Source organism: Molothrus ater, chromosome 1 (genome assembly GCF_012460135.2).
Source record: "Molothrus ater isolate BHLD 08-10-18 breed brown headed cowbird chromosome 1, BPBGC_Mater_1.1, whole genome shotgun sequence".
Taxonomy (NCBI): Eukaryota; Metazoa; Chordata; class Aves; order Passeriformes; family Icteridae; genus Molothrus; species Molothrus ater.
This window is the reverse complement of record NC_050478.2, coordinates 27,820,659-27,839,961: the sequence shown is the minus strand read 5'-3', so window position 1 is coordinate 27,839,961 and position 19,303 is coordinate 27,820,659. Positions and strand designations below refer to the sequence as shown.

The 19,303-nt window shown below is 36.8% G+C and overlaps 1 protein-coding gene across 1 annotated transcript in view; it reads left to right on the top strand.

The window, feature by feature from the left end:
* Positions 1-19,303, top strand: part of THSD7A (thrombospondin type 1 domain containing 7A) — a 254,351-nt gene that overhangs the window by 141,853 nt on the left and 93,195 nt on the right. The window contains exons 5-7 of the mRNA XM_054514269.1: positions 10,583-10,831; positions 12,352-12,533; positions 18,100-18,255. Of these exons, the coding sequence (XP_054370244.1) occupies positions 10,583-10,831; positions 12,352-12,533; positions 18,100-18,255 (587 nt within the window). The remainder of the gene's footprint in view (positions 1-10,582; positions 10,832-12,351; positions 12,534-18,099; positions 18,256-19,303) is intronic.

Here is a 19,303-nt window from a genome sequence, read left to right as displayed (position 1 = left end):
CATCTTAAGAGATTCTCTGTACTTCTCTGAGCCCCTCCATGAGGCAACAGGCAGAAAGGGGGATGTGTGTGAAGTGAAGGTGGCAGGGGTTAAGGTGCAGTAACTTCAAGGAGATGGGCTGCAGAAAGGTGAGGGAAATAGCAATGCAGAGAGGATGGGCTGTGGAGATGAAGGAGCATAAACAACCTTTTGTTTGTTACTGAGGACCAGATGAGAGCATATATGTCTGCCCCTGCTTTTTATGTTACTGCTGTTTGTAGAGGAAGCCTCCAAGCTCACCATACTGTGAGGATTTAAAAGCCATAAGTGGTTCACTCACAGAGCACCTAAATATCAGAAACTTGGATAATGAGCTAAATACAGTCATCTCGATTCATTAATTTGGAATTATTTAGAGCACATTCTGTTAATAAATGGAGAACAGGAAAGAAGAGAGTAATGTTGGATGAAAAACATCTCGATAACTAAAAACTACAGGGTTATTTTCCAGGTGCATTGGGATAATGGAAATGTAAACTCTTATTAGAGGAACAGGATGCAAACATTGCTTTCCTATAGTTTTCCATTATGCCTTTAGAATTTCCATGAATTTGAAAGTAGAAGCATCCTGTAGTTTTTTAATGTGATTTTGGTGGAGACAGTAATTTCTGTGGATATGCATAATATTATTCAATAGGTGTTCCTTTCTATTGTAAGTACCTGCTCCATCATCTTACTGAGGCTGCTGTTTTGACAGTGTCTTGTCAGTATTGCTACAAATTTGACATACCATGCCCAAATCTAGATTTAAGATGGAAACGTACACACTGTGCTGAATAATTGACACAGCAATGAGCGATTCCTTTTTCCACACCATATTTTAACTCCTTTCATACAGTGAACAGTTGTTCTGTCACCTAGATGTATGACATTCATATATTTCTGTGCAAATCATCAAGATTGGGTGCCTTTCTCCTATATAGTTTTTATTCAAATACATGTAATTGTCTTCCTTAGCAAAATATAATAGACTATAATGTAATGAGGGCTGTACTCTATGTTCTGATAATCTCTTGTGGCAATAAATCCTATGAATGAATAAATTATTTCCTTGAATGAATGCAGTATTGAATTTTCAGCTTCAATCTAGAGATTATGTTGCAGAGAGGTAAATTGAATTAGTCACTGAGATCTTTAATGAAGATTCTCCTACACTGTACTTTTATGCAGCTTTTCTGCCTCACTGTCAGTTAATGTTATTTGACCTCAGTGTGACAAAATTAATGTTAATCAAGGAGTATTTTTCTAAATTTTTGATTTCCTATACTGGTATTATATAATAATCTGTAAAGAGTCCTATAGGGAACAAAATAGAATGTATTCCTTTTTTAGATTTGTGGTTTGGTTTTGTTTGTTTTTTTATTAAACTGCTAAGCGTAGTCTGGGACTTAGAGTATGCCCTTGTTTTCTCAATCAGCTTAGTAAAGTTATGGTAAGGGAGCCTGTGAATTGAGCATCCTCCTGGGACATGTTGTCCCTCAAGGTGGAAATGCACTAGACTCACACACAGAAGCCACAACTTCCCAGAACATCAGTGCCTATTTCACTGGCTAACTTTCAGCAGTCCCACTGGAAATAAAATGTGTGGCTTACCTCCTAATACCAACCACATTTTTCCAAGTGCTGGACAATGCAATGGAGCCAGTGTTACTGCCAAATCTTAGCATCAATACAGGGACCAAACCTAAACTAATGCCTGAAACACAACTAATAGTAGTTATATAATTTTCAGTAATATATTTCTTTATATCTTAATGTTAATACTGCATATTTTCATTCACAAAGTTTGGCATTTTATTTTTTCTTTGCTGATAACCCTGTGAATCTAGCTGTTATTATGGGTCAAAGTAGATTCTGATTAATGCTATGTAATGAAAATTCCCACTGACAAAGGGAAATTCCTCCCTAAAGCTTTAATAAGTCATCACTGTAGATGCTTGCCAAATAACCTGCTCTGCCAATTTCAAAATTATCCGTAGCATGAGATGTGCATGTCACTGTATCACTGGGCTGTGAAAGATAGCACTTTTGCTTTCTTGTCTCCTCAGACACTCATGGTATCTGCAACAGCCCCACAGCAGTTGTTGTTGACACTTGTTTGGGTAGAGTAGCACCCCTTGTTGCTTTGCCCATATTTTTTCTGGTCACAGTAGCTGTATGTAACCTCGATCTTCTCCTGTACTGTAGGAAGCCTGAGTGATTTTGTTTATTTCAAAATTGTTTGGCAGAATTAGTTAGACTTGTGAAAGGATCATGGGAAAATAGTCTTGTGAAAAACACTTAAGTGGACAGTATTGGAATTGTAAATGAAGAGAAGTGGGCTTATTGTTTGTGTGATTATAATAGCCCATTATACCGGGAGGTACTAACAGTTTCTCAGAACAATGTGCAAGATGACCAACACTAAACAGTGCAGCTGTATGGAAAATGAATGAAGGCTATGTCATTTTCTACAAGGAAAAAGTACATGCACGGTATTTTCACTGACTTCTTTCAAGAAACAAGTTGGTACCAACCATAAACTGAACCTCTTAAGGATAACTAGACTTCACAAATAACATTTTATGTCTTCAGAGTATATCATGGAGATCATGTAAGCTCTGGATTTAAATCATTCCATTATTATTCTTGCTATCTAGTACCTGCACATTAAATAAATTTTTTTTTAAATTTGATTTTATTTGAGAAAACATCTTTTTTTTTTCTTTAGGTGAAAGACTTCAGGTGAAGGTCTCTCTCAAAATCCAGCTATACTTGTGGTCTAAGAATAGGAGAGTTATATATATATATATATATATAAAATAGAGTTAATTTGATTATTTTACTTCAGAGGTTAAAGCCTCCAACAAGCTGTATGAACTCTGAGGAGAACACTGCATGGAAAATAAATAGCTTGTTGTAGCACATCAGGACATTTTGCTTTTACCCATAACTCCAAAATCCCTCTTACTCATACTGAGTATGTCTTAAAGTTCCCTGGTGATCAAATGAAGAGCAAGGAGAAGACACTCTGCATACAATATTAAGATCTGGATTTAATTCCAGATAACACAAAGGATTAATATTCAGCATGAATACTGCTGTGTTTCCTCAGGCTTCCTGCCCATGAGTGTGATCATTCAAAGCTAAAATTGCAAAGTAGAAAATTGCACACATGGGTCCTTATAATTCAAAGGTTGATTTGACCTTCTGACCTAACCAGATCATTTCTGTGAGGTAGTTCTGTTAAGGGTGTGAGCACCAAGGCTGTGGGTCTGCCCATGGGTCATCAGATTTCCCAGCAGTTTAGGCCTGAGCTTTTCTAGGATGTGAAACTAATGAATGGTATGGTACAGATTTTACCCCTTCCTTCACTGTAAGGTTACATTTATGAAAAGCAGATGTGGTCTTTGCAAACTGTTCCTTACAGTCGCTAGTCTTGTAGCAATTTACTGAGATTTAAAAAAAAATTCTGAGCAAACTGCTGATATTCTCTCCACTGGGAAAGGCAAAATATGCTTGTACTCAGCTGCAGTACTTTAAATTATTTTCTTTTCCTTAAGGATTCTTTGGGAGTTGGGCCAATGTTCATGCATTCCTGTAGGTTGTCTTGCAAGGATGCTGCCCAACCTTGTGGCTTGTTATAATGTGATTTACAATCGCTATTTTCAAACACAAATTTGCTTACTAACTCTTTTCCAAAAGATTCCTCTAGTTTTAGTTTGCCCTTCAGTCAAAAATGTCAGCCTTTCCAAGCCTGCTTCTGTGTATTTGTGTATGTCTGTAGTTTTGATTTTCAAGTGCTAAATGAACATGTACTTTTGGTGTTCTGCAAGTAATTAGTTATTGTTCCAAGTCTTTCTGCTGATCAGTTTGGTGAAATGGGCTTGTATCTCAGCAGTTTGCATCTTGTGGCTGGTGGTAAAGGTTGGAAACCATTTTTCTAATTGTATTCAATGAAGTAATGTTTCATGAGATCAGCAAGAATTCAAGAGAAAATCCTGTGGTTCCTGATGATGTAGCTAATTCTGGGAGATGCCTGATAGTGTGCAGGATTTTGTGGCTAGGAAATGGTTAAATTATTCTACTCTGAGGGAGCTCACTGTGGGCTTTTTTTTTTTTCCTAATCTTCCAGGTAGTTCTTGCTCTTCTTTCTTAGTATTTAGATGAAGCCTGTTACAAGCATTTTGGATTTCCTTAGAGTGTTGATTGTCCTTTGATCTGAAACCTTCAGAAGCAGCTACCTTTTTCTGATGAACTGCTGAACCTCCTCTTATGATATTCAGTATGTGTTTCTTCCAGGCAGATAGCCTAGTTTTTGACTGCATCTTCTTCAGACTTCTAAAGTTTTTAATTCATTCATTCAGTCAGTCTTGTTTGTTCAAAACATAATTGGATTCTGTCCGGGTTTTGCTGTGGAGAAGGCAAGCCGAACTGCAAAAAGAATAATGAAGTTCCTTCCCAGTAGGTGGGAAAATAGAACACATTCTGACTCCACAGCTCTTCCTGATCCTGAAGGGCATGTGGTATCTCATCACTGTGACACTATTTAGTATGAGAGAGTCAAGAGGAGGAAGAATGCCATTTTTCCCTAGGTTTTGTTCTAGTTGTCTGACAATATAGATGTCTGTTGAGGGTCTCTCAATAATTCTGGCTGTGCTGAGCTCTCTGACACTCTCTGTGTCTGCTTTCCACACCAGTGACAAGAGTAGGTCAGTCGTGCCAGGACTGGAGCAACTTGGCAGATCTGTAGGTACATCTACAAAGAAGTCTAGAGTGACAGGAGCCAAGACCTGTGGACATACATAATCCACTACTACATCAAACAGTCAACCAGGATTAAAGAAATCACAGTTTTCAATTTAAAAAAATGAAAAATTTCATTTAAGTCCTTTTCAGTCAAAGCCCTGTCTTTTGTTCCTCCCGAGTGCCAAGAGCTTATGTTGGCATCAATCTCCTGAACCGTAGCCAGGTTATTCATTTCAGAATAATGGAAATCTCTGTATGTAATCAAATGGAAAATCAGCTAAAGAAAAAACAAATATATCAGAATTCTGGGAGAATGAGTATAGTGAATGAAAGTAAGGAATAGTAACTGAAAATTTCATTAATGAAAATCAAAGCTGAATGTGGATAATGGGAAAACCAAAGTTGGATGTTGATAATGGCGAAGGAATAGAGGCAAAATAATGCAGACAAAAATTATTAAAGGGACTATTTAGTTTTCATTTACCTTGCCATTCGGGCTCCATTACTTTACATCTTTACATTATAGTCAAAACCAATAAATAGCAGTTCTTGTTACATATCAGTACTGAGTGAATTAATCAAATTTATTGTAAAGGACATGTTCTTCACTGTTCAATTTTAGATTTAAATTACAAACCTCACAGTGTTGCTCCGTTACATTTGAGCATGAAAAGCAGTGTATCAGGAAAAGCACAAAATCGAGCTTCAAAATGATGTCTCCTCAATAACTTGTGTTTGAGACTCCTGTTTCCATTAACTTATAGAGGTAACTATAAGTTTCCATTAACTTATAGACTGTTGAGATATAGTAATGTGCACATATTTTAGGAGTGTCCTCAGCATGAACATTGAACAGTCCTCAAATCCAGACCAGTTTTCATCTCAAAGTTGCACATAGAGTAGAAAGGATGTGTAGTTGCAGGATGTAACTGTGTTCAAATAAAACAAGACCAAGTGTAAGAGGACTCTTGGACCTAACAATGAGACAGTCACAGAAAGATCTTACAGAGGTGTCAAAGCTCAAAAATGCCACAGAGAAATCAAATACAGTTATGCAAGGCCTGAAGTCAGAAATGAAATTAACTGAGGCACTTTTAATGCAAAAATAACTATCTACAGTTATGAGTCAGTAAAAAAAGGTGTGTAATGCATTGTTTTGAAGATGATGAACATACCAAAATCTTACCTAGTTTTAGGATGCATTTGTCTTAGTTCATGGAGGTGAACACTATAAACTCTTCAGTGCAAAGATTCAGCTTGTGTTCCAAAAGTCTGTAAGCCATAGTTTGCTGGAAAACCAGAGCGTATCTTGGGATAGTGTGACTGAGTACTTACTGTCTTTCCATTTTTGCCCTCCATTTGCTATTGCCAAGGCAGCTTTCTGACTGCATGGATTATTAGTTAGTTAATAGTTAGAACCTCCCAGCCATTCTGATGCTGCTCTTCATCTTTTCTCATTAATTCTTTTTCTAATTACTAGTCCAATCCGATATGGACGAAACACCAGCAAAAGGAGAAAATCTCTTAATTGTACAAGTTGTGAATGGAGTATGCTCATGCAGCAAAGAGTGCTACTGCCTAGTTTAAAACCTATTTATTTTTTCTGTTCATCTTGCATGAATTTAGAGATCACTCGTGCTGTCATGCATTACCATGAATTTGGCTTCAGGAATGCTGTATGCACAGCTTTATTCATTGCAAAAATCTATCAGAAAAACCCATTTCTTGTCTAGTTGAATTTGTAGAGGAGAAAATTCCAATGGTCTTTTCCATGACTTCTAAACAACCTAAAAGACAACCTTTGAGACTGAGATTATAAACACTCATACAGGTCATCGGCATATAAAATCAAGTTTTCCTAATTTTTTAAAGTTATAAAAGTAGTTTTCATTCTCTAATAGATCTTTAGGATACCTCAGAGATATTTTTTTTTCTCCTGACGTAATCTAATTTTTTCACATCTTTTAAAGCTTATTTTTGACTGAAGAGAGTTCTTTCAACTGCAGAACTTGCTCATTTGTACACAGGTACTGTGGTGTAATTTGCTCCAGGCTTATGTGTCAACCTTTGTTCTCCCCATGTCTTTAGCCTTAATTATCCCATAAATTGCTTCAAAATCCCTAGGCGTAACCTTCGTATTTTTAATTCTTAAGTGATATTTAGTTTTTATTTATTGCTGTAGAAGCACAAACGAGTCTGCGGAACGTGAGTAGACACAAATTCTTGACCACATGTCTGCAGAAGAGGTTGAGCAGTAATTATGTTCTGTAGGTTGTCCTTTGAACCTTTTTCTTTCCTTCTTTTGTCTAATCTGTGTCTTTGAGGTCAGGAATAGGTTTATTGTTGACTTAATAGCAAGAGGGACCATTCATCCCCTGTGATGTATTGTTTTGTTTGGGACTGCTTTCTCTTTCCATCATGTCATTAAATTGCTTTTATACTTTAAGCTTCATTTCCCCACTATATCTAACTGTTCTGTGAAATGGTACTTTCTCAAACCACAGCCTTAGTTCAATATATACAATTCCTTCTTCCCTGCCAAAAATCTCGGGGCATTGTCTTTTGAATATATTCACTGGATTGAGAGCAAGATGCTGCAGACTTTGTATGTTACCCCTATGCTGCTGCTTCTTGTATCCAATCAGCTCTGTTGACTTTTAACAGCATTTTTATGTAATTCATGCTTTTCTTTGGCTTGCCAAGCAATTTTCTGGACACAGTTATATGGCTTGATAGTGGGGACTTATTTGTGTCCTCCCTGCACTTCTTGAATGGTTAAATTTGCATAAATTGTCTACTTAGACATTAATCAAGGGCATGAAGATGTTTGGTGCAAAACTTTGAGTGAGTTGGGCGGTATCAAGAAGTGAATGTTAATTGTTTATTTTTATTTTCTGTTGGTGTTACTTGCCCATTTGCCTTTTATCCTGTGAGAAGATTCACCCCAAGTCTGCATGGCTAAACAAGACACATAAATCCATCAAAAACTTTACTTAAAAGTAAGCTTTGCTTTCAGTTATTTGCAGAGATCAAATCTGTAGCATTAGGTACCAGCCACAGAGTAAACTATTTTGTTTAGAAAACACATTGCCAGGTTTTGGTTTAGAATCAGTCTACTTCTGGTAAAATAAAGTTTGAAGTATGTGATTCCTTACTTGGTCAGAGTACAGCACATCTACTGCCTGCAATATGAAGGAAAACTCTTGATAGTGGCCATTTCTAGTTAGCTCTCACAGTTTCTCTAACTTGCTCAAAGAAAACCAAGTGTTAAAGGAACAAACAGCAGCTAATTTGCTTGCACAACTCTCCTTTTTCTAATTGTAGTTATTTCTGCCCTCTCACAAAATAATATGACAGTATGCATAACAGAAAAGAGGTTGTGTAGTGTGACTTACAGTATCAGTTTCTTGGAGTTTATGTAGTACTGCAAGTAGCACAGGGTTTTAATAAGCAAATAAAGAAAAAAATATAGCTCATCTTACCTCTTGCTTGTCTCCCTAGTAATATTTATGTTCCTGTTTCAAGAGTTTAAGAACATCTTTGTTTTATATTTAATTTTAAATTATTTTATTTTACAAGTAAATATTTTAAGTGAGGCATTCTTTAACTCTAGCGTGTTATTTTTGTTAAGGATCATAAATAAACAATGAAGTTACTAACATGGTATTATCCTGTTTGGGTCTTCTTCATGCCCACACATGGAAATAATTAGTAACAAACATTAGTCTTTCTCATGTAACACTTCTCCCAAATAAGTTTTGAAACAGATGCAAAGCCCAGGGACTGTTGCACATCATTAGTTACCCTCTTCCCTCCTCACCAAAGCTACTTTATGGTGGCAATTTTGTGCATGTTCCCTGGCAATGTGCATCTGTAATTAACCTCGGCCCCAGTCACAGTGAGTGTGAAGAAGCTGGTTTACTCTGCCCTCAGAGGTGTCACATTGATGGGAACTTGGAAGGGGAGGATGCTTCATCTGTTCTACAAAACAATTTGCAAATACTGCCTATGTTAGAAACCATAAGGAATGTGTCTTTTCTCCAGTCATTAAGAGATGTGTCTTTGGGGGATCAATGGGACTATATGTTTTATCAAAGGTACAGGAACTGTTTTATTGATTTTGACAGTACTGTAGTCCTATGCCAGACAGGGGCTATGTAGGTGAAAAAGCCCATTATTAAAAAACATTTTCTCAAAAACTCTGAATATCTTTCTCCACAAACAGGATGTAGTTTCTGTCCTAAAGCAGAATAAAAGATGACTATCATGTTTTAGGGCTCCCCATCACCCCTACCTTTGACATAATAAGAACATTAGAAATCTCCTTCTGAGTCTAAGGTCCTTCTGACCCTAAGGTCTGTCAAGCCCAGCAGTGTTTCCACCTTATTGTCTCCAGTGGTAGAGGGAGATGCAATTTAAAGACCAAAAATATGATACCTGACTGTCTTTTGTAGTCCATTCATTTTGTATTTCACCAATATCCAAAGTATATGGATGTATTAGGGATGATGGCTCACAGATTCGTCAGCCTCTGTTTGGACATGCTGAGACTGTCTCCATGACCAGGATCTTCTGCTAGCAAGATGTAGAATTGGCCTGTTTCTTGTGCATATTATGCTTTCATTTATGGTGTTTTTAAATCTCTCAGTTTCATCAAGTACTCCTAGTTCTATTACAAAATTTTGTGAATGGAGGTTCAAAATCATGTTGAATGTATGGGTAGGACCCAATTTTGTATAGCAGTGAAATACTTGTAAATAGTAATTTCTCTGTATTATTTTGTGTTCTTTTAAAGGGAAAAATCAAGCCTTTATAGTATAGTTTATAGGCCTGGTATTGAACAGAATGCTACTTGCTGTACCAGTAAATATTTTTCCTGTCTATTTAGCTGCTTCAGAAGACAGATTTTTATTCCAACCCACACATGATAAAAAAAGAAATCTATGTTGTAATTTTAATTAAGGAGATAAAGTTATGTTTTATTTAACAGTAGTTTACCTTCTCTATTTCTCATTTTTCTATTGTGAATCAAATTTAAAATAGAAATGTTAGTTTTTACTTAGAATATAAAATTTAAAATTGAGTGATTTAGAGGGAGAAAATCTTTCTGACAACCTATGTAATACGTGAATGGGGCAATTGGATAGAAAATGGAAATGAAATGATGGCCTTCATAAGGAGCTGGAAATAAGCACTGTGGGTAGGAGGGAACACTTCACTTTAGGTTAGAGATCACTCCCTGTTTGGATCATGAGGCATCACTATGGCAATATACTAATGATTAACAAAGTAAGTTATTAGTGACCAAGCATTCAATATGCTTGCCATTGTGTTTTTAAACCATTTGTAGTCTGGAAATTAGGACAAGATGACACTGAGTATTTTTTCTCTGCAAAAACACCTTTAGTCATCTCGGTTTTGAATTGTCCCTTACTTGGACACGGTTCCAAAAGGAAAAAAGAGTATATCTAAAAATAAAAGATAATAAGTGAAAAATGTATGTATTGTTCTCTGTTATACGTCCACACATGTAGGAAGAGTTAGATTTTAATTTTATTCACAGATATGGCAATATTTTGGTCACAGATATGGCAATACTGGTAATTTTTTACTATATCTTATTTGTCTGGTTTAAGTAGCTTTCTTCAGAAGCCCTTTGGCTGACTATTTGGGATCAAATAAATGTGGATTAAAACTTAATAGCTTTAAAAATATTTACTGACTTTCATGTAACCATTGACAGTGCTTTTGCTGTAGGAGTTCATGACTGTCTGTGGATGTGTGTGCTAAAAGCTGTAACGCTCTCTCATTGCAGCTTCTGCAATCAGGAAAAGCTGCCCATCACATTTCAGTCCTGTGTGATCACGAAGGAGTGCCAGGTGTCAGAGTGGTCGGAATGGACCCCCTGCTCCAAAACCTGCTTTGACATGACAACCCCTAAAGGGAATCGTACAAGATCACGGACCATTAAGCAGCTCCCCGTTGGCAGTGAGAGCGAATGCCCACAATTAGAAGAAGCAGAGCAGTGTGTTTCTCAAGGAGACGGCGTAGCACCCTGCATTACGTAAGTTGGTTCATTTCAGTTCTCCACTGCTAAAATGAGCAATTTCAAGCGTACAAGGCTGGTAATGGAATATCAACCAAACCATTATTAAAGAAATAATAGGTAGGACTTTGCCTTTTTTCTTCATCCCTGTCCATTCAGTGTTCTTGAAAGTCCAAAATCTGCAAAGAGTTCCCGTTGTAGTGTAACCAGTTCCTCCTCAAAATACAGGAATAATAATAAATATATTTTCTTTTCATTCATTTCAGTTTTTAAAAGACAATGTTTGCACATACACAGATTCAGGCAAGATAAAAATAAATGACTTGTATTTATTTGTCATGATCTTTTTCCCTACATAACATTTATACCAGAATCATTGTTTTCTAAATTTCTTGTCTGTTTGTGGACCAAATGTTGAACACAGGAAAGGGGTGGTAAACATCTGGTTAGCTAACAGACTATTTTAGTGAGAGTTGTCTTCAGCACAAGAAAGGCCCTAGATGGGGGAGAGGCTAACAGTGACAGCAAATAAACCTTAGGAGAAATGACAGTGAGCTCTTTATGATACAAGAGATTGCTCTAATCCTTATCTAATCAAAATTAATATTAAAGTCCCAACTGTGTTTTTTCTTTATCAAACTAAGAATAGGGTCTGGAGAAATGTCACTTGATATTAAGCATCTTTGACTGTGATATATATTTTTCATTTAAGAGTTGAAATATCATCTTTCTTTATCTCCAGCTGCATTAGGAAGCACTTTGCTGTATTTAGCCTTAAAGTGCTTGTTAGGTAGGGAATTCTGTGGCATTTCTTGCAGTTCATAATCCTGACTGGGTTTAACTGTGAGTCAAAGATCTTTGCTGTGTATTCACTGATTAGGAAGCTTCTATCTTCTCATCATTCATCAGTACCCAGCTGGGATGCTTCAGTACTGCAGAATGATCTTCCTTATAACTGTGAAAAAGAGAACTTACTGAATAGTTTTCCTGAAGTCATAATAAAAAATAATCATAGTTTCACCTTGATATCCAGAAGAAACTTTAGTTTCAAAGATAACAATAGGCTTTTGGGTTATTTGTGGGGAGGGGAGGGGGAGTTGAGAGGTTTTTCTGTCATTTTCTGGCTCTTGTGTTTCTCAGCATTCACATCTCTTTCATATTTTGGATTTTGTTTATATAAATTGTCAAGCTCTAAACAAATGCTGAGAGTCACATTCTTGAAAGTTATCTGAACATGGACTATACGTCTCTGTATAGTAAGTTTTTCTCCCCTCAAATAAAATATTTATATATATGGTATGTTTCAGGAATTGAAAAGATCCTCTTAAAGAGTAATGATTTTAAAAATTAAATAATACAAAAAAAGTTTACATATGCATAAAATGCGAAATTTAATGCACCTTTGTGTGCAAGGAATTGCAGTGCTCAGGCCTTTTATGAAATTAATGAGGTACTGAGGCGTTTCAGCTTGTGTAATTGAATACTGTGTGAGAGGGCTCGATGATTTCTAGAGACCCACTTAACCAAATGTGGCGCAGGTACGGCTGGCGCAGCACTGAGTGGACGGAATGCCGCGTGGATCCTCTCCTCAGCCAGCAGGACAAGAGGCGGGGGAACCAGACAGCGCTGTGCGGAGGTGGCGTGCAGACCAGGGAGGTGTACTGTGTGCAGGCTAACGAAAACCTCCTCTCCTACCTAAATACCCTCAAGGATAAAGAAGGTAAACTTGATTCAATTGCAATTAAATTAGTGTGAAATCAGAGCATGTCAGCATTCCAGAGCTCTTTCACAGCTTTCATTGTCTTCTGTCATGAGTGCCTCCTTACCTTAACTTGTGAGTTACTGCTATTTTTTAATTCACATGAAAATGCTTAATTGCTGTGGCAAAGATTTCATTCTCTATGCTGCAAATATAGATTCCAAATATAAATTCCTACAAATTACTATTTCTTAGTGTCTATTGAAAAATACTGTGCAGGAGACCTTTCCATAAGAAAGAACATGAAAAGGTGGGTCAGAAGTCTTAGACCTGGTATTTTCATCTACTGTAAATTTCTGGTGTGTCCTTCATCTGGGTGATGAACTTGTGCTGTTTGACATGCAGATGGAATATGTAAATTCTGGCATGTAAGCTCAATATAGAAAAATGCAAAAATATTATTAGATTTAATTCGCAGGGAACTGATTTTCTTTTTTCCTTTATTTGGTCAAGTTTTTAAGTAGCTTTCAGTACTTCAAGCCAATATAATTTCATGGATTTATTTACCTAACTGAAAGAGAGAAGAGATTTTTCCTTGTCACTGTTAAAGCCTGCACAGCTTCTTAAGGAAAGAGAGAATAGCTTAGAACAAAAATCTTTAATTCATTTGGTAGCATACATATTTTAGAACAACACTTGAATATTTTACATTACATCTACTTCTGTATAGTAATGCAGAACTATAGATTCAGAAATCAGTGAATTAAGCTAAATGCATTTCACTTTTTAATCAAATTTTATCATTTACCTATTTCATGCAAACACACAGCCATATACGTCAGGAAAAACAACATCAATATGCAAATCCCATGTAATACCACATTTTGTCCAGGGCTGGCCAAACAGCAGACTAGCAAGGTTCCTGCTGTGGTTTAAAGGTACTCTCAAACTTGCCTTAGAGGTAGAGTTTGTGGGGAATGTTAATGCCAACATCCATTTCAGCGTGACTGCTCAGATCAGTAGGGTGTGACTCGTGAGCTCTGCAGCCCCACATCTGTATTTATTAAAGAAGAAGCTCTCAAGCCTCTTTGTCTTATGCAAATCAGCTCTGCCCAAGGGCTTTTAGTAAATCGCCTCTGCTGAACAAAGTTTAGACGCCTCTGCCGCAGTGTGAACTACAAAAACCTCCCAGCTAAGGAGAGGTAACAATAAGACCAGTGGCAGCTTACTGTTCAGAATGATGATTAGGATTTTGGTAGGCTGTGAAGTCTCGCCAGATTAGGCGTGTGTGAAATTTACCCTTATCAGACTGTGACAGGAATACATGGAGCCCATCAGGAGGTAATCTCTGCAGGCTCCTGAAAGCTGATTAAAATGTAACTAGTCTTGGATGCATAAACATGAGAACAGTTTTTCAAGAGCTCAGACTGGGGGTGAAGTGGATCTTAGTTTAAAAAGGAGCTCTGGGCTGTTTCCACATTAGGGGGCAGATTTTCAGAAGAGGTGCTGCTCTGCTCATCCTCCCTCTCTCTCCCGTCATAGAATAGAAAATTATGAGTAATTTGAAGATGGGAAAAAGCCAGGGCACACACCCACCAGATTATGCTGTGGGGAAACGCCTTCATCTCAGTGTAGTTTACTGTTGGTTGTAGCAAACGCTTTTTTGGTAAGGCTGATTTAAAGACCTCTCTTCTCATATTCTCATGGTGGCGTTTCCCTGTTATTTCAGAAAGTCAGTCACAGAGCAAGTCGAAGGCTAGTGCTGCACCTCTGCTATCAATCACTTTTGAAATAACAGGTAGGTAAATTAAAGCCTCCAACCTGACCTTTTGGTTAGAGCATGCAAAGGAGGCAATGCCCTTTTGGGAGACCTTGTTTGCTATATGTGTACACTTAACATGTTTATGTGGCTCTGAAATAGTTAAGTGGATTGGAGCATTCTCAGGAAATTTCAGATCAGTATGAAAGTGACAGGCCAAAATTCAAACTAAGGAAGCTCATGAGCCAGCTAGGATGCTGGAACAATTGCCTGCTCCACTCCTGAGCACTCATTTTAGCTAGTGACTGCTTTTCCTCTCACTTCTGAGCATCGGGAATTGTATTTCAGCTTTCATCATAGCTGCTGTTTCCAGTCCCTTCTGCAGATTTAAAACACCTATTTAGGCCTCTGGTAAGAATTTGAACTTCTAATACTGAGCTGAACCAGAATCCCTCACACTACTCAGGTCAGTAGGAAGAAGAAGAACATTTGTTGTAGTAGTTAAGCAGTGACAATCGAGTTCCTGGAGGCCACAGTCATACTCCCATTTACTTGCCACTGACTTGAATTGTTTCATATCTGTTCACCTACTTAACTGGTTTAGTCATGAAGTTTCTCTTATTGTATGAGGTGTACTGTTCCATCTTATTCCGAGTACCTTTAAAAACCTCGATGTAGAATAAAGAGGAAGAAAGTTCCTTATGGGCATAAATTTATTCTACATCTGCAAATACACATTTGTTGCCTTATTAAGCACAGGACTGCTTACATGCATGGAATTGTGCCATTTCTCAGAGCATAAGGTTCTGAATTATCTAATGTTTTTTGATGAGAGAATTCAACATTATAGAAAATGAGAAGAAAATGTTATTTACTTGTTGGTCATAATGTGTTTTAGGCTTGAGTTTTTCTTGGGATTTTTGAGTGAGAGTACTTGGAGAAATTTCTTTGTGTTGTTTGCTGTGAAACCAGTGTGGCAACTGACCAGAAAGAGAAATATGAAATTGTGTCTGCTTATACTGATACAGACACATATCAATTCAGTCTCCTTGCTAGCCTGGTCATTACTGGGCACTAGTCTCTTGAGGGTCTTTAGAGAAAGATGGAGAATTTTATGTCTTGATAAGAGTAGCAAATGCATAAAAGAAGAACCGTTTGTTTTTTTTCTTTTCAGTTGTTTTTAAAATGCAGTAATTCAAGGAGGTGTTTTACAAGGATATAAAATATATTCAGCTGAAATTTCCTAATAGAGAACATTATTTCAGGAATGGATAATTAAATCTTTATTTTTTAAGCTACTAGCCGTGAACCTGAAATTCCTTGAGAGCTGAATCTAATTTATTAGTTAGACTGAAGGAGAAAGAGAAATTATCAAAATGCATTAACTTTTCTTTCTAATTTTTGGCCAAAATTTGGTCAAATTTCACATAGACCTTGTAGTATTACACACAGTCTAATTGGCGTTCAGCATAACTTCTAAGGAATAAAGAACAATCTTTAATGCTGACACAAGAAAGTATGAAAGGACAAAGACAAGGTTTTAAACTGTAAATATATGCATCCAGTATTGTCTTATGTCAGAGTGTCTTTGCTAAACAATACACATCAAAGCCTATGCTCAATCATACTTTTGTGATGCTGAAAGAAATTAATTTAAATTCATGGGAGCAAGATGGTCATAAGATGCCCAGACAAAGCTGTTTTCTTTCACTGTCATCTCTGGAAAAGAATTTTGAGTAATCCTGCATGAAATTCATCCTAAGTGCTCAGTGATGAAAACATTTTTTAATAATCTGAAATAAAACTTTTCTGTCCTATGGTTGAATGATTTTGTTGTAAAAACAAAATATAAGAGATAGCATCTGTACATCACTTAGTGTCTAAACACAGCATTTGGAAGGCATTTTGGCATATTTACAGATTTATTGTTACCTGTGATATGAAAAAACTGCTACTGCTAAAAGCTTCCCAATGAAAGATCTTTGTTATTTTTCTGAGTAAAATTCCCTGAACTAGTGTGATAAGTTTTTTATCATGGTGAAGGCTAAAGATGAAGCATGGAATTCCTCAGAGCACTTTCTCTATTCCCTGAAGCAAGACTGTCTCAGGGGTATGATTGGCCCTTAATTTCAACTGTCTCACTTGGGCAATTCCCCAGTTAAATAAAGGTTAAAATGTATGAATAGCAGTTACTACTCTTTTTCTTTTTTTATTAGAAACTAGTCAATGCAAATTCAACAGGCAAACTATGTTTACTTATATCCATTTTCTACACCAAATAGGCATATTATGTTGAGTATCATGCATGCTCATTGTGCATGTCAAAATTACTGTAAAAATCAATAATATGTCATAAAAATTAATTTCAACATACCATTATGCAAATGTTGGAATATAAGCCTTTATATTATTTTATTTCAAGAGATTGGTAAGCTAGAGACAGTAATATTAAATTACTATCTTCATTATGTGGAGCAACACAGTATAAAACTATGTCAGGAGGCAACGTTGACAACAAGAATAGGGTGAGGATTTTTCATTCCATTTTCCCCTTAAAAAAGTGAGAATTGGATGCTTTTTCCAAAACTGTAAAGATCATCTGCTAAGAAAATCTGAATGGAAAGACATACACAGATGTCTACAAGATTGACTGTACTTTAACAGCCTGGTGTTTACTTTCACATTCCATAAGTGGTTATTGATTTCATCTTTCAGACAGATATTTTGTCATATACTGTATCTATTTAATCTGAGAGTCTTTTCATCAAAAGTGGTGGCAAAATTAATGATGTAACTTCCCACAGGAAAAAAAAAATACTGAATAGAAGGAGAGTGCTTTAAGTTAAGGAATTTTATGTTTTCTCAATCAACCAAAGTAAAGTAATGTGGCAGACTTCTAGCAGATTTTCTCTTTTTACTGTAATATTTTGTCAAGTCCTGTATTATGAAAAAGAATTAAAATCTTGCTTTCAATTAAATAGTACATTTTCAGTTTGAGTTCTGTGCCTTACTCTGGCACCTTATTTTCCCATTACTTGTACTACCTGTGAAGTCAAAAGAATAAAGTACGGAAGGGGAAGGGTGATTTTGGTTATTGATCTTTAAAGAACAGAAGAGTCTGCCTTCACATGTGTCTCTATAGTTTAATAACACTTAAAAAAAATAAATCGTCTTGTGCAGTTTTTACAACTACATATACACATGATGTATACATATTTATCAATATATATATAGCCAATGCAAAGCATATATATCACTGAAACAAAACCTTTCTTGAACTAAAGTTGCTGCTGCACAAATCTTACTTCTGAATGTGCACTTGATAGTCTTTAGAGTAAAAGGAAAAAAGTTTTTGCCAAAATTTTATCTGTGTTTCGGGTTAAAGCTTAAAAATAATCTTTTAAATATTGATTACCAGGCCTTTGAAGTTATAATATCATATAGCTTACATATACCAAGTGCAAAGGGGTTTATGCAGCTTTGTGTTCAGTTTCTTAAGAGAAGAAGTAATGAGATAACAGGACACAAATTTATGTAGAATGCAAAGTGAACAATTATTATGGTGGTATAATTTACCCCTCAAAGGAAAGGACTGGGTCAGAGGGGGTGCTGCAATATCTACAATCTTCCCATCTCCACATAATGGGATTTGACTTTGTTCATGCAAAGAGTAAACTTCCATTCAACTTTTTTCAAGGCAGGCATTTTTCCATCACGTCATCAGATTAAAATGATGAGATAGCAGCCCTTCTGACTGAAGGATGGTTCTGTCTACTTAGAGCTGAGGATCATGACCAGTGACATATGAGAAATATCTTGTTTTGACAGCTTCAAGGCCAGTAGACCGTAAACTGTGTACAGGACCTCTTCCCAGCACCTCCCAGCTGTGCCACGTTCCCTGTCCTACAGAGTGCGAGACCTCAGCATGGTCAGCCTGGGGACCATGCACCTATGAAAGCTGTGATGACCCTCAGGCCAAGAAGGGTATGTAACAATTCAGCAGAGCCTTTTAATGGTGATATTTACTATTCCTAAGTCACTAGGTTATGCAAGCACATGAAATTTTGTACCAAGAAGTGTATATCTAGTGCCTCTGGGCATCAGAATAAAGTCATTGAATTGGGACTACATTTGACGTCACTGTTATACCAAAGGTAGCAAAAATGTGGCCTGTTTTCTAGGCTCTCAAGATCAGTTTGGGTTTTTTCAGGTCAATTCCAGTTTCAAACCTTCCTCTCACATTGAAAGGGGTACAGTTTGTGTGTTCAAATCACAACTTTGGCACTGTCACAAAAGGAGGACAGAAGCCTCCTTTGAGGTATGTAGTGTACAAGGCAATCAAAGATTTACAGTTCAGTAATAGCTTAGGAATTCACCATTAGACCGTAAATCATGATCTGGCAGAGATGGCACCATTCACTGTTGATATGAGATGCTGTTTTACTTATGACATATGTGCTAGTTTCGATTTCAGCATGTTTTACAATTTATTGCCATGCAGAACAGATTGTAGTAACCTGACATCAAAATAGGAAAGCAAGAATACCGTGACAGGGACCTCATGTTAGAAGTCTGTGGGCTTCTGGCTGTAAATGAGAAAAACTGGCCTAGTCATTGCTGCAAAGTGATTATCTGATAAAATTGGGAGTACAGACTTGGTTTCTTGATTGAAAACAGTTGTAAGAAAGGGCAGCCACATATGTCCACTGGAAGGAGCAACTGTGATTGCTATGTTTGCTTAGCTGGATATGTCTGGCATACGGCTAGCTACACTTCTGTCTGGGCAGCAGTAATATTACAAAGCTGTTTTTTGGAACTCTGACCCAACCTTGATCAGTTCAAGAAGGAAAAAGCAGTTCAGTTGTGCAAATCTATCAGATTAAGTAGTCTGAGTACAGCTGTCAAGTAGTCTGTTATTTCTGTTGCTGTTCCATCACTGAAAGATTTGTTATGTTTTCAGGGGTAAAGTTTAGGTTTGTGAGACTGATTTGGACATCTGTCTAATAGAAGTACATTAGGATGCACTTTGTGC